The sequence below is a fragment of the Pleurodeles waltl genome, chromosome 3_1, assembly GCF_031143425.1.
Source record: "Pleurodeles waltl isolate 20211129_DDA chromosome 3_1, aPleWal1.hap1.20221129, whole genome shotgun sequence".
NCBI lineage: Eukaryota > Metazoa > Chordata > Amphibia > Caudata > Salamandridae > Pleurodeles > Pleurodeles waltl.
In genome coordinates this window covers 1,915,954,656-1,915,967,133 of record NC_090440.1, presented here as the reverse complement: position 1 = coordinate 1,915,967,133, position 12,478 = coordinate 1,915,954,656, and the positions used below count along the sequence as shown (strand labels likewise).

At 43.7% G+C, this 12,478-nt stretch overlaps 1 protein-coding gene across 4 annotated transcripts in view; it reads right to left on the bottom strand.

The window, feature by feature from the left end:
* The window catches only part of WDR81 (WD repeat domain 81), an 82,128-nt gene that overhangs the window by 53,959 nt on the left and 15,691 nt on the right, over positions 1-12,478 (bottom strand). For all 4 annotated transcript variants that reach the window (XM_069226123.1, XM_069226126.1, XM_069226124.1 and 1 more), the window contains 2 exons: positions 9,520-9,627; positions 8,153-8,343 (listed from right to left, as the gene is read on the bottom strand). In XM_069226123.1, coding sequence (XP_069082224.1) covers positions 8,153-8,343; positions 9,520-9,627 — 299 coding nt within the window. The remainder of the gene's footprint in view (positions 1-8,152; positions 8,344-9,519; positions 9,628-12,478) is intronic.

The following is a 12,478-nucleotide window of genomic DNA, read 5'->3' as shown; positions in this document are numbered from 1 at the left end:
GTAATGGTAACATGTCCTTACAATGATTAACACTATTAAGTTATTTTCACTGTGACAGGCCTAGCACTCCCATGCAGAAAACCAGAGTATAGATCAAAATACTAATACTGTAGCTCAGGAATGGAACCAGCTAGAAAAATAAACAACTATTTAAATAGTTGCTAAAAATAAAATTCAACAGTGAAGTCTGATTTTTAATAAATATTAACAAAAATCGAACTTTTAGAAAGTAGTTTTTTTCCCTGTCTGCCATTCCAGGTGGCTAATGTGCCCTGGCTATCCAGGTTCTCCTAGCCATTAATTAACATTGAACAGATGTGAAATGTCCCCCCCTAGCAAACCATTGGCTGACATGAAAGGGCACAGATGACTTTGCTAAACTCCACAGAATATGCTGGGTGGGGGGCGTGGACATCCTTTCTGACACTACAGTTAAAAAGCTTCACAGGTCTGATTGGTTCACAGATAACACTTAGGGCACACTTCAAAGGGGAACGAACAAGAAGCCAAGCTAATTCTTTTAGATCCACTCTCTAGTTGCTGAGAGACTCGCCGTTTTTGCTACCACACTTGTCTCTTGGTTTACCTATAACCCTTGGGACACACTTGAAAAGGATGAGAACAGGAATCCAAGCGAACTCTTGGATACACTGTCTGGTTGCTGAAGGACTCTACTTTCATTGTACTAGATATCAGTCTCTGGGTTTGTTGTGGGTACAGTGGCTGCCTCAAACTCTATTTTAGTGCTAGATGTAAGAGGACACCAGCATTATCATAGAACACTCCCCACACACCCCTCAGCTCTCAAAGCCCTTCTTTGGTACGGTTGAAGACTTTCCCCACCTTGAAAAGGCCCACAGTGAGTAGGATTGGCCCTGGGAACTTTTAATCCACTCGTTGGGGCATGCCCAGGTGTCATTCCCACCCACAAGCTACTGGTAGGCATCAAATGGCACCTCCAGGCACTCAGTTCAGAATACTTTCTGTACCTGTAGAAGATCAGAAGAGGTCTTGACCTACTGTCGGTGACCCAGGAGAAACCCTGGAGGACTGGATGTACCCAGGATAAAGAAGTGGGCTTCAAGGGTGAGCTGGCTGGTCTCCCATGTGGCTAAAGGGAGACATCAAGCTGCAACAGGCTTTTTCCTGAAGTACCCAGTTGACCAAAGGCAACTGAACCTGGTGTGGACCTTGCTGTTGGCTTCTGTCTGACACCCTGTGGATCTTGAAGTGACTCCACTGAGGATCGGCGGGGCCTTAGAGGTGTACTCTTGTGGTGGTTTGGGTATTAAAAGACTGCATCGGAAGGTAAAACCTTTGGCTAGGATGAACTTGTTGGGTGTATGAGACCCGTGTTTCATAGTGGTCAGCCTCAACTTGCCCCCTAGGTCCCAGTCTATCGTAACCATTAACTACTATAGGCGCTTTGTGCTTTTTTTGGGGGCTGAGGGGGTGGTATTTGTACTTACATTTTTAAAAATTATTATCTCCAGTTCCCCTGATTATATTTTATACATTTTGTTTATTAAATTTTACTCTCTAATTTGGTTTGGGATTTATATTGCTCGCATTTTGACTTTATTACTGTTTTGGTACTGCATAAATATTTTACAAATTGCCCTATGTTATGCATGTTTGCTCTGTGCCATAGCTTCCAGTGTGTTGAGCTCAGTTTAATTTAGTGGCTTGGAAGGTTCAGTGTGTCAAGTGTTGGGCAGTCACCCACCCCAAACAATAAACCAATTCCTTACATGGTCCATGATATGTTGCCGGGGTGGCGGGGGCTTGAATATGGCCCAAAGTGCCACATTATATTCTTCAGGTGATGGTCATAAAAATGTCCATATTCAGTCCATCAATAACTTTAGAAAACACATCTATAGCGGATGGCCTTTTTAATCAGTTTATTCTTCCTTCTTCAGAATTGCTATTATGGAAGATGTTAGCCCAGACTTTTTTGTTTTTAAGTCCTTTTATTTCTTATTCTCTTCAATTGCAATCATATAAGATGGTAGCCCAGCTAACACATTTCATCAGGGCTGTAAAAAAAAAATATAAAATAAAATCCGTTACTTAGCCTGTATACATCTGTTCCGGGATGAATCACTACACCTCATGACTTGAAAGACTTCTATGAACAAAAACAAGTTGTACACGTCCAGGCCCAAAACTAGATGGCAGGAGTATGCCTAACATGCGTATTTACAGCTACACATGCCACAAACATATATTTACAACACAACATAAAAAAAAAAAAACAGCTCCACCAAACAACCATCCCTTATTTTTACATATCAAGTGAGCAATATCCCCAAATGGGCTAACGTGGTGTAATATATTCAAATGCATCACTTCTATAGTAGTAAAACTGTATACAAACCTGTTATCCAAACATTTCTAAAGATCATTGATTAACACATATTTTGACGCCTGGTCAGGGGTAGTAAGCGCTATATAAATACGATTACGATTACATATCCTCTACATTCTCATACATAATACAAGGAAAGTACCTTATCTATAACATCATAGTTCCTACATTTCTCCTACTTTCATAATATTATTATATTTTGTATACTGTATCAGAAATACAAAATTCATTTTTGTTACTTACAATAATTCATGGAATGTTTCAATATAATCAGCACATACTACTTCCATTATCACTTCAACAATCCATTTCATACATTCATTTCTGAAAAGGAATAGAAACTGAAAAAAGAAAAGAAAACACATACTTTATAATTCCATCTAGGAATGATTTCTGTATCAAAAGATACCTTGTTACCTTCACTAATGGCTATATCAAATAACTCACTTGAGAATTTATAAATTAAATCATGTTGACCAAGAGGCCAACAATGATGCCATCTTTAGACTATCAAGACAGTGTAACAGCACATCTGATCTCGAAGCCTTTTTCTTAAACAACACACCCTATATCACCTTATCCAAAATGTCGTTCTGCTGCCTGTTTGTTTAGCGAGTGCATCGAAAAGACTACAGTGTTATGGAGACAGGTACGTTGGAAATAGTAACAAACTTATTTGCGATGTTTGCACGTTTCATTACGGTGTAAACTCATAATAGAATTGCAGGCAATTTTTATTGATGAATGACCGCCTATTAGTTGAAGGGGCGTTTTGGTTAACAAACAGCTTTGATTTCAGGCATGCTTTTACGCTGTCTGTTTATTTTGTATGAGCATTATGCATGTGATCACGACATGGACATGTAGGTTTGTTGGAGGTAGCGCTCTGGGAGAGTGGCATGTTATATACATTGCACTTCTGAGTAACATCTCCTCATAGACAGATGAAAATGCAGTGTCAGGAACAATGTACCGTATTTTAGAAAATACGAGCATATAATGTATATGGGAGTTCTCTAATTGTAAATTACAAGTCTGTAGGAAGGTACCCTCTTTCTTGGCATGGTTACCCCCATTTTCTGCCTGTCGTCAGTGTGTTTCACTGTGTTCACTGGGATCCTGCTAACCAGGACCCCAGTGATTATGCTCTCTCCTTTCTAACTTGGTAACTTGTCCCATTTTCACTCCACATTTGGCATACTCGTGCCCCCAAGGAAGTCCGTAGTATATGGTACCCAGGGCATTGGCGTACCAGGGCCCCCATGGGCTACAGCATGTACTATGCCACCTGTGGGGAGCCCACGCAGAGTATATCTGCAAGCCTGCCATTGCAGCCTGTGTGAAAGGGTGCATGCACCATTTTCACCACAGGTCATCGCACCAGATCACTGCAAGTCAACCCTATGGTAGGCCCTCCTAGCCCAGAGGGCAGGGTGGAAGTACCTGTGTGCGAGGGCATCCCTGCACTAGCACAGGTGCACCCACAAACTCGAGTGCCATTTTCATGGACTTCGCGAATGCGGGGACACCATTTTATGCGTGTGCTGGACATAGGTCACTACCTATGTCCAGCTATATAATGGCAACTCCGAACCTAGGCATGTTTGGTATCGAACATGTCAGAATCATAACCCAATACTGTTGCCAGTATTGGACGTAAGATTCCATGCACTCTGGGGGCTCTTTAGAGGACCCCCGGCATTGTTCCTACCAACATTCTAGGGTTTTCCGGGCAGCCCCAGCTTCTGCCAACCCACAGACAGGTTTCGGCCCTCTTGCTGTTTGAACAGCTCAAGCCCAGGAAGGCAGAACAAAGGATTTCCTTTGGGAGAGGGGGGTAACACCCTCTCTCTTTGGAAATAGGTGTTACATGGCTTGGGGAAGGGTAGCCTCCCCAAGCCACTGGTATGCTTTGAAGAGCACATTTTGTGCCCTCCGTGCATAAACCAGTCTACACTGGTTCAGGGACCTCCAGTCCCTGCTCTCGTGCGAAAGGGGGAGTGACCACTCCCCTGTCCATCACCACCCCAGGGGTGGTGCCCAGAGCTCCTCCAGAGGGTCCCTGGGTTCTGCCATCTTGAATCCAAGGTTGGCAGGGACCTCTCTGAGCATCTGAGTGGCCAGGTCAAGCAGGTTACGTCAGAGACCCCTCCTGACAGGTGGTCACCTGGCTAGGTGACCAATCCCCCTTTCAGGACTATTTAGGGTCTCTCTCTTGGGTGAGACCTCAAACTCAGCTTGCAAGATTCCAGCAGGACTCCTCTACAAACATTACTTCGACTTCTAGCTACTGGAACCACAACTGGACCCTCCAGGAACCGACAATCTGAAGACTCTGCTTGCAACATTGTTTCCACGACTCCTTCTAGCTTCTGCAACATTTCCCCAGCTGTGAAACGTCTGAGGGCTACAAGTCTTCAGTCTGCACGAGAAGGAAGAAGGAATCTCTCTTAGTGAAGGAGTCACTCCCCTACATCCGCAGGCACCAACTGCAACGATGACCGGCTGCGTGGATCTCCTCTCATCCTGAGCTGCATGGGTCTTGCATCACCAGTGGTGGTCTGGATTAGTCCTCTTGGTCCTCTCTGCCAGCTGTCCAACTTTGGTGGAGGTAAGCCCTTGCCTTCCCACCCAGGGCAGTAACCCCATGCACTGAGTCTCTTCCAGCTGCCAAGGCTTGTTTGCTTCTCCAAGGGATCTTCAGGGTCTGTGTAGCCCCAGCACTCCTTCCTGCAACGCACAACCCTCTGCATGCTTCTTCTGCAGCGTGCGACTCTTCTTCATTTGTGCAGCGTGGGCTCCTCTGCGAATCCTGGTTCCTCATCCAGGGGGTCTCCTGTGGGGGCTGCCTCTTCTTCTGTGGACTATCTGCCTTGCTGAGGATTGAGTCCTCCTGGACCTTGCTGATCCCCAGCAGCTCCACTTTTGCTTCACCGCAACTTTTCCCTTTGCAAAGGCTTGTTGGTGGCTTTTCCACGCCACTGACTGACTGCAATCCTTCACCCGTCGTGGTACGTCAACTGCATCCTCCAGGAACTCTTCACCTGCTCCAGGGCTGCATTCCTGACGGCCTTCGTCTCACTGTCAACCAACTCCTGCATCCAGAGCTGGGTGGGTAGTAGCTCCTCCTCCTCCTCCTTCTCCTCCTCCTGAACTCTTCTGTGACTTCTGGACTTGGTCCCATTCTTTCACAGGTCTTCCTTTTCAGGAATCCACTGCTGGTTTCTGGCAGTCTTGTGTGGGTGATGCATTTTCTTCTTTTTCTTCCTTTTGGGTGGTTTGGAGAAAGTAACTTACTCCTTTTCTGCTGGTCGCTGGGGGGCACAGTGGTACTTACCTTTGGGGTTTCATAGTACCCCCAGCGCCCCTCCACATCTTCCACTTACCTAGGTGGGGGTCCTGTGTTCGCATTCCATTTTTTTTTTTTTTGTATATGGTTTGGGCTCCCTCTAGGTCCAATTGTATTTGCACTGTTTTCTATCACTTACTGTGCCTATTGAAGTGTATATATTTAGTGTGTTACCTACCTCCTATTGGAGGCTGTAGTATTTTTTGGTATTGTGTCACTAAAATAAAGTACCTTTATTTTTGCAACACTGAGTGTTTTCTTTCAAGTGTGTGAGTGCTGTGTGGCTACAGTGGTATTGCATGAGCTTTGCATGTCTCCTAGATAGGCCTTGGCTGCTCATCCACAGCTACCTCTAGAGAGCCTGGCTTCTAGACACTTCCTACACTACACTAATAGGGGATACCTGGACCTGGTATAAGGTCTTAGTACCTTAGGTACCCACTACACACCACGCCAACTTCCTACAAAGCATGAATAACATATACGAAACTAAAGTCCAGAATGGTGTCATTGTTGACAAATATGGGTTGCCTTATATATTCTCAAGTGAGTTTTTGAGATAGACATTACTATTTGATGGAAATAAGCTATCTTTGATATGAAAGTAATTCCTTGTAGGAATTATAAAGTTACATGTTTTCTTTTCTTCGTTTCTTTTCTGTATATATGTTTTTACACCCCTGATGAAGTCCCATGTTAGGGATGAAACATATTAGATGGGCTCACATCTTACATGACTGCAATTAAAAAGAAGAAAGCTTAAAGGAATTGGAAATGCTTCTGTCTTAGATGGCCTTTTCAAAGTTATTGGAGGACTGAATGTGGACATTTTTATTACCATTGCCTCTAGAAAGTAATAAGCTGGATTTATTAATACATGATGCATTACTTGTTGCTCATTAGTCTTTGCTCTCCTTTATTCGTTTAGTAATACCTTTATTTGTTTAGTACTCATTAGACCATGTGATTTAATTAGGAAGATAGTCCATGAATGACTTTAAAGAAATATGCTAATTCCTAATGGTAGAATATCTAGAATTATAAAATTGAGCCATCTGAAGTGTGATTCTAGCCCATGACCAGTTAGGTTTATTTGAGTAAGTTAGCCAAGAGAGATGTTTTTGACATCATTGTAAATAGTAGAAATGTCTTGCAATGCTTACAAACGCAGGCCCTACAGAGAGCGATTAGACCAGAGAGCAGTAGTCCTGAATTGATACCAATACTCAATGAGAGATACCAGTCCAGAATATGACCTTTAAGATGGGTAGGTAAAAGTGAGGGTTGGTTACATCTTAACTCCTCCATGGTAGCTGATAAACACAATGCAGACCTGCCCTGCCAGTCATAGAACCAGACTTTACAATCCCTTTACAAATCTTCGTACAAATCGTAATTCTTAGCTAGATATTTTTGAACATTTCTCCAGCAGTCAACTTCAAAACATTTGAAAGACCTTTCCAGCCCTAGCCTGGGCAAGTTTTATTACCAAACTATTATGCATAATAATACAGTTCTTATTTCCACCAGACGTAATGCTGTGAAAGACACAAGGCCTCTCCCGCTTTAACTCCAGTTGACCCAGTTTTGTACCGGAATTTACAAAAACTCATTCAAAATGACCTATCTTAGGTTTAGAATGGTTTGACTTAAATGCATGTCATTCAACTGATTTTCATACTGAAAGAACCAGCATGACAGCACCTTAGGTATCAGACCTCCTTTTCTTTAGGAAGGTGAACCATATTAGTAGGATAACGCAAACCCTCTCTATTGCAGCCTGACAAAAATACCAAGTCTTCCATCAACAAGATGTTCAGAATACCGCAGCCAAATAAGCAGCTGGAAAGAAACATGGGGACATATTGCTTTTATTACCCCAGACACTTCCGGACGAATATTCGAATAACCTTATAGACTCTTTCCTGGTGTATTTTCTAAGAGGGGAAAAGTGTCTGAGTTCCTCAGAAATAAGACTATGCAACGAGACACTCCTCCAGTTCCACCAACAATCATCTACTTCCTAAGACCACACTACAGAACACATTCAGTCTCACTCAAAGTGTGCAATGCAGTTGAGGAACCTATGTGGAAACCTGCTCCCCACTAACGTCTACTGAATAGTACCACCAGGACTTCAGGACATATGTGGTGGTGTGCTTCTCACTCTGACTACACTGCCGGGTTTCATTGTCCATTCCTGCTGCATTTCTGTCCTGAACCCTCAGCTGCATTGATCCTGTTTCTCGTGTAAGGACTAGCACTCTGTTCCTCATATCCAGTGCCCTGGCCCCATCTACATCGTGCACTAACACTCTAAGCATTTGTAAGAACAACTTGCATGGGTCCATGTTGTATCACCAATTGAGCATTGCTGCATATTACCCTCCAGTCACTCCCACAACCATCCAATCAAAATAATGAATACTAACCAGGTAACTGATGTATGGCAGGAACTGGTAGGTCAAGACTGGCTCTCCATACAGGTGTGCCACGTACATGAGACAGTCCATCACGGGTTTAGACACTTGATCCCCAAATACTGGTCTCTTCTGGTAGATATTACCACTGTTGAAAGAGTCACTTTCATCCCCTCTGGGGATAAACTGCTGCCTGAGCTGGCCTGGAAAAGAACAGTACTTTAGCAATCACAAAGGAAGAAGACAGAGAGGTGTCCATCACTGACCAGAACATAATAGACAGCATTAGCCAATCTATAGGTCTTTTGATGACAGCTCAAGATCAATCTGTCCCCAAAACTCTAACATCTACACAGAGCTGAAAGCCTTTACCTCAAACACTTGGTGATCATGGTGTAAATAACAGACACAACTCCAGTGCTTTCTCATGATCTCCAGCCAGCGTGAGAATTTCAGAACACTACTATGGGCCTCATTTCGAGTTTGGCGGATGGAAAGCCTGTCTGACAAACTCCCAACCTTAGTGTCCGCCCGGCAGCCTAGCAGGAAAAAGGCTACAGCGTTGTCTCCGGCTTGCAATCGAGCCGGCAGCAATGCTGTAGCCCGCAGTGTTCACTGTCTAACACTGCAAGGGTACTGGGCAGGAGGGCCCTTGCACTGTCCATGCCAATGGTATGGGCAGTGGTCCCCCTGTGGCCCCTTGCACCTGTTCTCTGCCAGCCTTTTCATGGTGGTGTTACTGCTATGAAAAGGTTGGGGGAGAACAAGGTCATAATCCGCAGGGCAGCGCTGCCTTCGCAGATTTTGATCTCCGCCACTGCCATGCCGCCGGGATCATGGATCCTGGTGGTTCCCCAGATGTCTAACCACCAGGGTTTTAATGTGGCAGTCAGACGCCGCAACAGCGGCGGTCCTGACCACCACCAAGAGTGGATAAAGAGAGTGGATAAATCCAAGGGATGAGAGGCAGTAACAAGAGATGAGGGGCGAAGATGAGTAGACATGAGGGGCATAGATAATAAACAGAAAGTGAGAGAATGATGGTGATGTAGGAAGGACAAAGCACAGGGACAACAGAACAAGCAGCCATGAAGATGTACGAGGTAAGAGCATTAGGCATAGAAAGAGGGTAAAATAGGTACAAGTGGCCCGTATGAGAGAATCAAGCCATGTGATTTTGCAGGAACCAAGATAAGGGAACAGACAGAAGAGGAAGTCACCACTCGCAATCAATGCATCTGACAACCCCAGTGTTAGGCTTTGCCTATAACAGTTGCCCTTCCTGCTAGTACTTCCCAAATAGAGTGTTTTTCCTATGGCTGCTGTGATACAGCACCAAGCATCGATTTCATGTAGTTGAATAGGTTTGAGAACGTTACCAGCATAGCAGGATGTGTGAAGTCGAAGTAGGTTCCTTGAGATTGATTTAGATGTGACCGTCGGACCAAGCTTGGCAGACAACCACCTCACCATTTTACAGGCAGTGTCTAAAAATGAGAAAGAGAATGATGGTTAGTCAACAAGGATTGGGAGCATGGGAAAGCAGAAACGTAAACAAAGTCCTTTATGTCAAAAGGTAGAGCCAAGTCAGTAAAGACATTGCAAATGGGGTATTGAGTGCAACGGACACTCGAGCTTAGATGTCCAAGAACACAGCTAACAGGAGACTAAGGACCATATGTATAAAGATTAGCAATCGCGATGTCAAAATTGGAATTTTTAACAAATTGCAATTTGGAAATCTCAATTCCTAATGTATGAAAGCTTTAATTTAAAATTAGCGATTCTAAGAGGGTCCCAAATCGACCTACCTCGTGTATATTAATGTAAACTATTAATGTTTTGCTATCGAAATTTGGTTGCAAAACATTAATACATACCATTCCGATTCAGTGGTTTGAAGGGATGTCCCTTCTAAATCCTGAATCTATATTTGGTCACAAACCCATATCGCGATTTGGTTATGCATTACTGAATCAAATTTGAGTTTCATACACACCAAAATGTTTTTCTACAGTCCCAAATAGGACGACTCTGTGAATCAGTCTGTTTGCGAACTCAAAAACTTTAGTACATCTGGCCCTATATTCTCAAATCACAGAATGCTAGACCTGTTGAGTTGAAAGGGACTTGTTCAAATCCTTCTTAGAATAAAGAATCCCAAACTATTCGGTAAGCAGTATAGACCTGAATTTGCAACTGCCAGGTTGATTAGAAATCCTAAGGATTACTGACTTAAGAAGGATCATTGTTCAGGATTTATTAAAGCTAAATGGCTAAAAACTGCACGCTAGAATGCCAGATAATGGTAGATACAAACTTTGCTTATTAGCGGAGATCAGAGAGGACATTTCATTAGTTAGTCTGACCCAGTGACAAGGCCAGACAAAATGTATTTGCTGGCTAAAAGCTGAATTGTGCTAGCATGTGTGCTTAAATACAGACGGACTTGGATGAAGACACTTGTTACACTGTCTGCGGCGGCCATAACCTGTGGGCTGCCTTGAGGCACCTACCCGTTAATCCACTGCAAGCAGGCATGAGAAAGTTACTTGTTGTGTCTGTCATCTGGTACTATGGCAAGTTTACGACTTTCACTGTAGCTATTTTTCGGCAGGCACTAAAGTAGCTTCAGTGTTGAGTGCAGGTAAGCTGCATTTATAGCCCATTTCCCTGGGCAGAAAAGACGCATTTCAATCCACCCTTAGAACAAGTCTTTTGTGTGTGCTTAGTGGGGGATTTCAATATTCTGCATACTACTGTTCACCTACGAGTAGTAAAGGCTATTCTGGTTTGCTTTCTTACTTGCTTGTAATTGTTACAACTATCATGGAGTTTGTATGCCACATTTGAGATTGCTTAGGAGAACTTCAGTTACTTACACTGAGTTTTTTTTCACTGATTTTCCCTGTCTTACATGATGGAATTATGCTATGAGAGATTACAGTTTGGCATCATTGAGTTTTTAGTGCCTTGTATGGTTGTTTTTGTGGGTTTTAAGCTGGTGACAACTGTGCCTATTCTATGTTACCTAAGCGATGGGTCTTTTGTTACTTCAAATCATCCTTATAGCAGCGTGCCACCTTACAAATATCACTGACAGCAATTCATGTCAGATGCCAGGAACATTGAGGAGATGTATGCTACGCTTACTTAGCCTTGTTGTACAATCCACAATACTACTGAAATTCTTAACAAAAGCAGGGGTTCCGATGAGAAATAACTTATACAAACATCACAAGAATGCTACTTTTTTGCAGCCTTGTCATATATATCATTAAGTTTTGGCTTTGGTTCAGTACCTTGCTTATAATTGGATGGTTTTCACGTTTAACTAAGTCTCTTGTCTTTAGTTGATAGATTTCCTTCCTATTGTTGTGATTGTCCCACCCTCAGGCATATCTTCCTTACCACTGGATGAGTTTTATCTTTCCAAAACTTTCAATGCTGATGTGAGGGAAATACTTATTTTTATTTTGCTTCCGGCATTCCTAGAAGGGAAGGGGAGGGGGGGGGGGGGGGGGGGGGCAATTTGTCCATGCTCTTTTTTCCAGTTTGTGGTGTCCTCCCACCCAAAGCTTGTTTGATGATCCCTGTCCCATCTCTTCCCCCAAAAACTTATTTATTTTTAGGTCTTTCCTAAGACCGCGCATGTGCAGTCTGTTGTGAAACATTACCACCTTACACTGGGCTTACAACCCGCCCAAAGCTTACCATTGGTTGGCTTTATTGTCACTTATTTGCTTGCTTCTGACTGGTAAGATTCCGTGGCTTTCCTTCATGTTGTGGTGTTTGTCCCTTCCCTGGAGAATGGACCCATTCTTTGCGTCCTTCCACTGCTCCCTTTTCAGGCGCTGCTTTTTAAAATTTTGTTTAAGCATTCTAAAAGAGTGAAGGTATTACCCACCGGTCTCCCTTGCATACTTTTTGTTCCTCTTTCTCCCCCGTGTGTTTCTTTCCTCACCCTACCCCTCCCTCAGTTGCTGTTCATGCTTTCTCCAAGGACACCCTCATCGGGTGTCTGTGGGCTTCCTCATCCCCACTTCTTCACCCACCATTTTCCGTGTGCTTCCCCATCTGTTGTCTGTGCTTACTATCCCCGTCCACCCACTCTCTGTGTGCTTCTCCTCCTGCCCACCCTCCACATACTGTGTGCTTCCCCGCCACCCACCCTCTGTTGTCTGTGCTTCCCCATTGTTGTCTCTCACTTGTCCTCCTCTCCCTACTCATGTAATTCTCTCCCACTCCACCTCCCTCCTTGTAGTGCCCAAACCCACTCCGCTTTCTTTTACTAAAAGTGCATTAGTGCTATATCAAAAAGTGCATTTCATGCAGCTT